This window comes from Pipra filicauda, unplaced genomic scaffold (assembly GCF_003945595.2).
Source record: "Pipra filicauda isolate LSUMZ 115617 unplaced genomic scaffold, ASM394559v2 scaffold217_size2002032_pilon, whole genome shotgun sequence".
Taxonomy (NCBI): Eukaryota; Metazoa; Chordata; class Aves; order Passeriformes; family Pipridae; genus Pipra; species Pipra filicauda.
Window position 1 is genome coordinate 1,950,732 of NW_024104329.1, and position 10,880 is coordinate 1,961,611.

General features: G+C 44.6%; 1 protein-coding gene across 2 annotated transcripts in view; it reads right to left on the reverse strand.

Moving 5' to 3' along the window:
• The window catches only part of KMT5B (lysine methyltransferase 5B), a 30,052-nt gene extending 19,524 nt beyond the window's left edge, over window positions 1-10,528 (reverse strand). Inside the window, exons 1-3 of one of the 2 annotated variants that reach the window (XM_027727723.2) lie at window positions 9,824-10,528; window positions 1,954-2,190; window positions 963-1,110 (exon numbers count right to left, since the gene is read on the reverse strand). In XM_027727723.2, the coding sequence (XP_027583524.2) occupies window positions 963-1,110; window positions 1,954-2,107 (302 nt within the window). In that variant the 5' untranslated portion in view covers window positions 2,108-2,190; window positions 9,824-10,528. The remainder of the gene's footprint in view (window positions 1-962; window positions 1,111-1,953; window positions 2,191-9,823) is intronic. The other variant, XM_027727725.2, reaches the window with a different exon arrangement.
• Between the last annotated feature and the right edge of the window lie 352 nt (window positions 10,529-10,880).

Consider the following 10,880-nt stretch of genomic DNA (forward strand, 5'->3'; position numbering starts at 1 on the left):
CACCAATTAATCTAAAAGTCATTTTTGAAGCAATCAGTTTGTTGCATACACACACACACAAAATCTGCTTAAGTGGCACTGTGGTTATGTGACTGTGCTGTGCAGGTGAACTGTCCTTCTTGAAAAATTGTCACAGCAATAGTTTGAAGAGCTGAGCAGTCTGTTTCCCAAGATGTGCTGCCTCAAAACCCTAGCTCTTATTACTGCACACTAATAAGCACCTGATTCCAGTCCTTAGAAACTTTAATTTATATATAGCTTTTCCATTAAGCTATCAATGCAGATCTTGTATGCAAACAAGAGCTTAGTAGAGCTCTACAGAATATACTTATCATCAGTAGTACATCTGTAAAAGAAGGAGAAGCGCGAACAACTAAACCCTGAGACCACCACATGAATTTACACCAGATGTGTAACAGTACAAAAGTGTGTGAAATTCTGGTAAGCAAGCTTCCAGTTGGCACATAAATTTATCTTATGCACATAGACATGTCTGAGTAGCAATTCCTTAGCATGGGTCTGCAAGAACTTCGAATCAAGTGGCACCAACACTGAACTGCTCCGGAACTACATCTTTCTTGTGATGTTGTAAAGAGTAAGAAAGGGGGGGGGGAAGGCATCCAGGCATATGAAATAAACAGAGAAGTCACCAAACACTGGCTTCTCTCTTTGAAGCATTTCAAATGACTAGTGGTTTAAATTATGATTAATTAACTGTTTCAGCCAGGAAATGGTGCCAAGTAGCAACTTGCCCTACAGCACAGATACATGAGGCTAATGGAAAGACCTACGATGGAGCACTGTGAGAGTGCGCATTTGTAGTGCTGAGTTCCAGTCTCGCATGCAACACCATTTTAAAGGCAGAAGCTACTCACAAATTGGCATTTTTTCGCTTTCTTAAACATGCAAGAAATTCCAACTAAGAAGACAAATTCTTTTCTAGAAATATAAAGACAAGTTACCTAGTATTCATTTTGTGTGTCTGAAAACCTAAATAGGGATCAAGAACCAAACTAGTCGCTAGGTCATCATTTTCACAGAGTTCCTTGGCAGACATTCCAGAGGAAGGCACATAACGACTTTGACCCTCAAATCCTGAAGCACCGCTACCTGCGAACAAGAGAGCATAAATTAGGTATCATCTAAGGGACATTATAAAGCCCAGCAACATTTGGGGACAGATAACCACAGGTTGGAGGCAAAAAATATAAAACGATTAAGGAAGATGATAAAATACCTATAGAAGCAGAGGCACAGTTAATTTTTCCCCTCTTGCTTTTGTTGATTTAGGTAGTGGCCAATGAAGAAAGTATTTTAGAATGTTATTTTATGGGTTTGTTTAATTAATTTTGGTTTCCTTCTCTCTTTCCTTCCCCAACTACAAGCATCTTTCCAGATTACACAGTTCAGTCATGCCTACCTCTAAAATTTCTGACCTATAAACATGATGAAGACATCAAATTTCAAACCTGACTTTCCCAAGATCTGAATAAAGGACTTAGGACTTTGAATTTGTGTTAAGTCCTTCATCCCAGATCAACAGCAAAAATGAAACCCCATATTCCTTAAAACCATTTCACAGTGATATCGATGTATGTGACTTCATTAAAAAAAAAGGGTGTTTCCTTCTACAAGCGCATTCACCAAAAGTTGGGCTAGTACTTCAAATTATGTTATCCACTTCAAATCATACTTGTTTTTACTTAGGGCCAACCATGTATCTTATAATTATACAAGTTCAAAATTAATTTGCACCCAGTTATTCTTATTTAACTTTTAAACTGATCTGAAGGGAGTTAACACATCCAAAAAATACAAACATAATTAATACTTGTGATGTTAGCTCCATGCTGACTGCAGACCTCCCTGATGAATTAAGATAAGACAGAAGTATGACTTGCAAACTGATTAATTTATCACATACAGCACTAAGCAGCATAAACATGTACATACATCTGCTTGATCTTCTCTCGACCCCGTTTTTGCCTGTCTTTGGATTCTCCTTTCCTGCATGCTGCAACTTGGTCTGCGCGTGGTCATTAGACGACTTGCTTCCACTTCTCCTGCCATTCACCACCATGTTCTTGGATTCTCCCAGCCACTTCATACCCACAGACAATCTGACTCAGTTGCATTTAGTCACTTTTCAAAAGGCTTGGAGAAGTGGATGAATAAATTCAGTTCCAATTCCTACTGGAAGTAAAACAAACATGATTAGAACTTACTGGGAAACTGTTTCCGATACACAGATTTTAACAAAAATAATAATACCCCATAATAATAATAATAAAACAAAAAAGTGGTGAGAGGGAGGAAAAAAGATGGTGATCTGCATTTGCATTAGGAAAAAAAAGAAGCAGTTCATTAGCAGTAGTACATGGAACTGTGAACAGGTGAAGTATTGTCCTACAACTTACAATGACAACTGGCAGGAGAGACTGAATTCTAAAGCTGATAAATTGCTAATGACAACTCATTTCTAAGAGCTGGACTAGACACACACATGTACCTGTACAAGCACACATACACACAGATAAACACACACAGAGTTATGTGACTCCAAACCCAGAGTACTTTCAAATACATATCCAATTAAGATTATATCTCCTAATAAATAAACCCCATGACCTATAAAGAGCTCTACAGCAAAGAATGAGATTTAAAAGCATCCTTCAAGAACTAAAGATGAACACAGTTTAGAAAAACAAAGGGAAAAAACCCAATTAGAAAGCAGACATTTTTTGAATGGGGTGGGGGAAAGATGTAAAATCTTTATTTAAAAATCAGAGATCAAAAAACCCTCAATGATGACCTCGGGGACCCAGGCTACTATTTGTACTGTTCCATATAACAAAAAATACAGTCACAACACACCTGGCTCAAGGTGACAGTACTAAGTGGGGTCTCAAGTAGAGCTGAAATTTTACAGTACATAAATGTCTAGCAAAGCACATGCTATCTTTTGTGAGCAGTCTCAATGTCTTTTGCATAAGTAACCATAAGAAAGGTAATAATGTTTTTGTACACAGTTGTGCCTCACTCTGTACAACTTGCAGGAAAAAATCTGACACTGATTTACACAGTTATTTTTGCATTTATGCATTAGTAATTCATTTGATTTTAATTCACCCTCCTCGTTGCTTCCTCACAAAGAAATAAATTGAGCCTTTTCACTTTACTGTAATTATGAAAAGAACATCAGTGCTCTGCTCACAGCAGGTAACAGGCATATTGTAAAAGGCATTTCAATCTGGTGGAAGAACGTCGCAACAAACTAACAGATGTTTGAAATACTGTCTTTTGTAGAAATTCTGCTTTTAATCAGGTAAGAGTAGTGAATTACTAGATTTCTGTTAGACACCTATGTGATCCAGCCACTGAAAACTACAGAAACGTTTATAGCCAGATGATTGGTAAATAAGTTACTTACAAAAATTCAGAAGATTGAGGTAATTAGAGAAAACAGTAGAGACAAGTGTATCACATATTAACAGATGCATTGGCTCAAACATCTTACTAGAACATATGACCCAGAAATCTACACGTCTTAGACCCTTTCACAAATTGTCACAGAAAGACAGCAAAGCCTATCAACAAAGTGTAACGGAATCATACTGAGGAAAAGCCAGATCAACTACTGCCTCAATATAAGGAAAAACAACTTTCTTGCTGCTAGTGATAGAAAGGATTTGCTTTAACCTCAAGATTAAAAAAAAAAAAATAAGAAAGGAGAGGGAGAGGGGGGGAGACAGACAGAGAGGTTTAAATGTCTATGTTACAGGACCAGCAAGTTTAACACAGCTTTTTAAGACAGTTATAACCGAACAGCTGGACTACCAGAATGAAAAAGTCACTCTGCATATTGACAAAATTCTTTAGGAAGTTATCAGACAAAGCCTAATAGAAGCCAGAAACTTAAAATTTTCTAGGGAAAACTCTATTCATTGTATTCAGCTATATGCAGAAGCAGACACTTTTACATAGTACCTCCAAAAAAATCCTTGGATAGGTTGGGTTTTTTTTCTTCCCAGAGTTTGCCTGATAACACATATCTAAAAAAAACCACCAACAAAAACCCAAAAACAACCAAACAACCAATCAAAACTTTCCTGTTAAACATCCCACCTTCTCTCAGAAGACCAACCCTGTGAAGATCTGCCACTGACTGACCATCATGTAAACACTTAATGACAAACTCTAAACTCTTAAATTTCCCTTTTCCTGTTTCCCAATCTATTCATTTTACAGGTCTATAGAGTCTAACTAAGCCCCACTCCCCGTTTTTGTAACAGTGGTAATGAAGAGCATTAAAACAGAAACTACATTAAAGACTTGCACTAAATTCAGTCTTGGTCTCTTTGTAAACCAGGACTGAACTCCACCCTGTGGTGTGCTACAGCTCAAGGGCAGTACAGGTGAATGACGTCTACCATGAAGTCTATTTGTAGAATACTGTATTGTATCCAACAATCTGAGGGAAAATGTTCCATAGGGTATTGTTCCTGATAACTAACAGATACAGTAGCTACACTTTTGGCTGAAGGAAAGGTATTTCTGCACTGAGAATGAAACCCATCTTTCGCAAGTCCAGCTGGGGAGGGTGAGTACTATCTGTGCTAACGCACCTCTGCTTAACAAGTAACAGTAAAGACAAGAAAGGAACAAAAGATAGGAAGCAATGTGGCCATAGAAGAATACTCAAACTATACTAAACATTAGGAGAAACACTTCCTTACGCTCCAAAATAGATTGATATATACAGCAACATAAGTCCTCCTCAAGCAACATTAAATCATTTAGTGAAGCCTAGCAAAATTCTGGTGAAAAATCATTATTTGTTTGAGCCTGGCAGCCTAATGAGCAAGAAAACCTTTGTCTCCATCTATTGCTGCCTTTTATTTTCTCATAGCAGCCAAATTACCAACTTGAAGACTTCAAGTGTGCTTCTTCCCCCTCTGTTCAGAGACAAGAGGCAACGGGCAGAAACTGATGCTCAGGAAATTCCACCTGAATATGAGGAAGAAGTTCTTTACTGTGTGGGTGACTGTGCACTGGAACAGATTGACCAGAGTGAGTGTGGAGTTCCCCTAACTGGAGACATTCAAGAACCATCTGGATGCAACCCTGTGCCATGTGCTCAAGGATGACCCTCCTTGAGCAGAGAGACGGGACCAGATGACCCACTGTGGTCCCTTCCAACCTGACCCATTCTGTGATTCCTTCTCTCAGTACACAAACACTGCTTTCAAGAGATGATATCGAAAGCCAGAATCAAAAGACAGGATTCTTTTCCCTATGAATGTCACAGCTGCTAATACCAGCAGAAAACCTAAAAGGGAGCAAGAGATGCCCCAGTCATCACCACCATGTGATCTTTAATACATCTTCAGATGTGATTTGTTCTCACTACTTTCTACATCAGACTCATGCTGAGAAGTCCTTTAGGAACTGAGGGGGAAAAGCAAGAGATGAACACTATCTTTCCTACTGAAGAAAAAACTCAAATATGCTTACACCACCACATAATTCGAAATGCTTGCTACAAGGGCTCTGCCATCAAAAATATAACACCACATATGGACCACTTATGACTTCAGGTTTATCTACACTGTTAAGTTTACCAGCACAATTAGAGCTTCCAAGGGACCTTTTTTACTTCAAAGTAAATGCCCACACTGCTGTTTTAACCCTACTCTTTACATTTTTAACCACTATTCCTTATAATTACGCTGCTTTTTATAATGCTATTATGGTAGTTTTACAGGCATGTTTCCTCAAATGCCAATATATAGCTCAATTGCATTCAGCACCTCTCATTGAGGTATTTGGCATTTCGTTTTAACAGTACTCTAAACGATGAAAACTCAAGTTTTGTTTACCTGTATTTAAATTTATTAAATCTATTAACATGCTTTCTGGGCATTATTTGCATTTCAATAACATTTGGAAGCACCAATCAACAACTGAAGCACAAACACCATTAATGCTGCCATCACCCAAGATACTCACAAAGCCAGTTACCCACAAGTGTCTGCCAGACTGATTAAACAGTATCATTCAGATTTATATTCCATTTGGAAAGCCTTAGTCCTTTCACACCGGGAAGTGTAGTAAATCCTTATGAATTTGAGTAAAGAAATTCTATGGCTGTTAAAATGTATCTCAAAAGTTGTCTGAGCCTCCTGGATTTTGGGTTCTCATCTGTGAAATCTATCAATTCAGAAAATTCTTGTTTTGAGGGGGAAAAAAGTTGCACAAAACCAAATCATTAAAACTCTAAACCATAGCAACAATAACACTGGTTACTATAAGAAATTCAAGTGTCAATTATTTTAGTCTTCCATAACATAGTTCTTTGCATATAAGTATTTATTACTTAAAGAACAGGGACAGTTTCTAAGATAAGCAGTGGATTTTGTTCATCCTTTCCAGGACACAAGCAAAGACACTAGGGTCAGGAGGTTTTACTAACAGGCAGGGTCATCCTCCCCTTTCCTATGGTCTCCAGTATACAGGCAGGCAAAGGACCTCCTCCTAAAATATGGTTTCTCAATATTTTTTTTAAGAATGCAAACAGCTAAATTTTGGCTCGCCTTTTTTGTTTATTAGTGGCCTAAAGCAAATATAAGACACACACAAAAACAAACCCAAAAGACCCACTGATGGCAGCCTCAGCCCTTCTGGACAAACCAGTGATATCAAGAGGAAAGATGTAGGTTTCATTATGGATAGCTCTACAAAAAGCAACAGAGCTTTGAATTTGGGAAGCAGAGCAAAACTATGCAACTAGTTTTCCTACAGGATCACCAGAGTAAAAAAGACTGGTCAAAATCAAAGCTGAATGAAAATTTGCACAGCTTTAGGGAGGTATTCAAAACAGCCTCAAATCTTATTTTGGTTACTGCCCTTGGGATGTAAATTGGAATGCTCAGTAAATTGGACCCCCAGAAAGAAAACCTGTTTTTTGAGTGTTTCTTTTCAGCTAGTTAGTTCTGAGAACAGGCTCTGTGCAGAACTGTACGTGGATTAACAGTGGCACTGGGAGGCTGCAAGATTTTGAACTGACCTGAGTCAGTTTTGACACACTGTCACAGAACTGCAGCCCCAGGATGCAGATTCGTGAAAGCACCCATGGATCCCAAACTGACCCAAACCCAGGCTTCAGTCTCCCACCAGTAGCTCAGTCTGTACATTCCCCCCTTCTCCTGTGCCAGTTCTTTTGCAACCACGTGATTTGTGTGTGTCAATTTGGATACTAATCCAAGCACAATACAGGCACAGAAACAATCCAGTACGAGCGCAAGTGAGTGGCAGAGAGGGAATTACACACACAGAAGTGCTTTAGCAGCTCCTGCCCCTGCTCCTCTGTCCCTCCATGTCCTCCACTGGGTGCCCTCTCCGGGTGAAGCTGAGTAACTGGCTAAGCAAAGCTCCCTGAAGCCTGTGGGATCCCCCCGACTGACTGCAACAACTCCAGCAGAAGTTCATAGAGACAATCCAAAACCTCACTGCTTCCAGGAGAGGGAGAACCTCCTTCCTCCTGCTTGTCAATTCACACAGACATTTCCACCAACTCTGGAGTTCAGGTCTCCACAAGCCAATTTACCTGTGTGTGTCTGTAGCACAATTTACCTGTGTGTGTCTGTAGCACAATTTACCTGTGTGTGTCTGTAGCACAATTTACCTGTGTGTGTCTGTAGCACAATTTACCTGTGTGTGTCTGTAGCACAATTTACCTGTGTGTGTCTGTAGCACAATTTACCTGTGTGTGTCTGTAGCACAATTTACCTGTGTGTGTCTGTAGCAACATGACTTACACAGGTTCAGTTCAGGGCAGTCCCACCACGGCTGTATCAAACAGTTCAATGAAGACGCCAAGCCAGCATTAACAGCAAAAGCAGCCCTGCTGCTTCCTCAACTTTTGTGCCCACTTCCATGCCATCCTCCCTCTGTGCCCACAAAACAAATACAGAGTCAAGTGACTCCAATGGTTTGGTGACCGAATCAAGGGGGGAGTCAGACAAGCCTGAACGGTGCTGTCTTGAGCTATGGCACAAGAGGATGCTGTGGGCCAGGGGGAACACACAGGGTCAGGGAAGTGGTCAGGAGTACTGAAGCTGGGACTTCTCCCAAATGCTCTGCATTCTCAAATCACAGCTCTGGATTCACTGTTGAGCACAAAACTATCCCACCTTACACTTACTATGTTAATTGAACTGTCTGTTGCTTTAAAGCACAGTGCTGTTTGAAGTGAAGAGCATACTGGGAATTGTAGTCCTGGAACAGGATAGTGCTAACAGAGCAAAACAAATATTCAAGAGCCTTGATGAGTCCTGCTACTGAGTATACAAGGATACATCATCCTACTCATTCATTTAATATGCAATACATTTAGCAACTGCTTTAAATAAATCTGATTTTCCAGTTTGTGAGCTTCGATGGGTGTAAAGCAGAGATGTCTGTGTCTATCTGGTCCTAACAACAAAATAGCCTGATTAAAAAAACACAAAAAAATCTCACTTTTCAATTAAATAAGCCTTGATTTCTTCACACATTGTTGCTTGCAAGGAATAAAGCTCAGAAAACTCAAGAGAAAAGTTCAGTTTTAATGAAAACCGAAGCGGATGCATCCAGAGCTAGAGCGACTGAATTATGGAAACAAGTCATGGCTCCGTGTGAACTTATCCTACAATACATTTTAACCTCAGTGATTAAAACCTCACACTGTGTATTTATAGTTACACTATTAAACACTTCGATCAGACTGCCATCTCATAACACAGAATCACAGAATCAATTAGGTTGGAAATGAGCTCTGAGATCATCGAGTCCAACCTATGACCAAACACCACCTTGTCAACCAGACCATAGCACTAAGTGCCACACCAGTCTTTCCTTAAACACCACCAGGGACAGTGATTTCACCACCTTCCTGAGCAGTACATTCCAGCATCTAATAACCCCTTCTGTGAAGAAATGCTTCCTGATATCCAATCTAAACATCCCCTAGTGCAGATTAAGACTATGTCCTCTTGTCCTGAGACGTGTTGCCTGAATCCAACAGACTAGAAAACTCCACAAAGTTCTACATTTCAGGTTCTCACGCTGCCTGTGACACACCTCAACAAAACACCCCGTACTCTCCCCCCCCTCCGTCCACCCCACGCTTTTAATGTTTCCGAGAGTACCGCCTTGGAGGTAACTTGACGTTAAAGTTTGAGACACAGATGTTGGACAAAGACTCGCCTTACCCCCTTCCTTGTAAGCTTGTATTCCCCGATGAAAAATCACGCACACAAAATAATAATAATAATAATAATAATAATAATAATAATAATAATAATAATAGACAACCCAAGACCTCGGGGCTCTCCACCAAACTGAGGCAAGCTAGGGAGGGTCACTCCAACCAGACCTGAAACTGCTGGCACCGGCGGAAACTCCTGGCACGGCACCCGGGCTGACCGGGCGGAAGGGGCGCGGGCCCGGCCCCGGCCCGGGCGGCACCGCCCCCGCCCGCTGTGCTGCCCTCTGGCGTTCGCCTCCCGGCGCGGCCCGGCCCGGCGCGGCCCCCACCGCCCCCGGCCCCGGGGTGGCGGCCCCGCCCGCAGCCGTCCCTCCGGCCACGGGCCCCCGCTCCGCCCGCGGCTGTCACTGCCCCGGCGGCCCCCCCGCCCTGCCCGCGGGGCCCCGCACGCCGCCGGGCCCCGGGCGCGGCCCCTCACCGCCCCCCCCCGCGGAGGGGCGCAGCCCCCTCACGGCCCCGCCGCCTCTCCCGCCCCGCAGAGCACACACAGACCCCCTACCAGAGACCCGCACTCACCGCCCCGCGCTGAGTCTTTCACTGCCGGCGCTGCTCCCGCTGCCACGGGGGGAAAATGAATCATCAAAGGGAAGGCAGCGGGGGGGGAGGGAAAGGGAGGAAGCTGATGGGGGGAAAGCGAAGATCGGGCGAGGGAGAGGCGGAGCGGGGAGGAAAACTAAGGGGGGGGGGAGAAAAAAAAAAAGCGGCGATAGTGATAAAAAATAATTCCGAGTGGGGGGAGGAAAAAAATGGCGGATTAAAATCCAAGATGGCGGCGCCGAGGGGCTAGCGGCACCGGGGGGAGGCGGCGGGGAGAGCCGTCTGGAGATCCCTCCGCCGCGCCCCGCGAGAAAGAGTCCCTCGGGCTCCCCCGCAGAGACCCCGCGGGGTGGCGGCGAGGACCGGCCGCCGCTTCCTCCTCCTTCTTCTCCTTCCCTGCGGGGAGCCCTCGTTCCGCCGCGCTGCCAAGCCAGGCGGGCGTCGCGCCGGTCGCCGCGCCCCGAAGTTTCTTCTTGTTCCTCCCAGCGGATCCCGCGACCTCCTCGCCCCGTCCGGGGAGACGCCGAGTGCCCCTGCGCTCCCGGCGGCGGAGGGACACCGCGGACACCCGTCGCCGCCGCACTCCCGCCGCCGCGGAAGGATACACCTCTCGCAGGGAAACACCACTCGCCCCCAGCCGCGCCGCTCCCGCCGCCGCCTCCTCCCACCGCCGCCGCCGCCGCCTCACCGCGGGCGGCGCGGGGGCAGCCGAGGCAGCGCGTCCGGCCGCGGAGTGGGGACGGCGGCGGCCGCGGGCCCCATGTCCGCCCTGCGTGGCGGAGGGATCCCGCTGAGGGAGGGAGGGAGGGAGAACGAGGCCCGGGTCGCCTCGCACGGTCGTGTGCGGGAAGAAGAGCCGGCCGCGGGATCCCTCCGCGGAGCTGCCCTTTAAACGCGGGGGACTCCCTGCCGCGGGGCGAGTGCCGGCATGGGGCTGCGATGTTTGTGGCTCTGCCGCCTCCCGGAGCCCCTTGCCCATCTGTCCCGGGGGTCTGTGACGGGACAGCGCGTCCTGCCTTGCCTGAGCGGGGAGCGG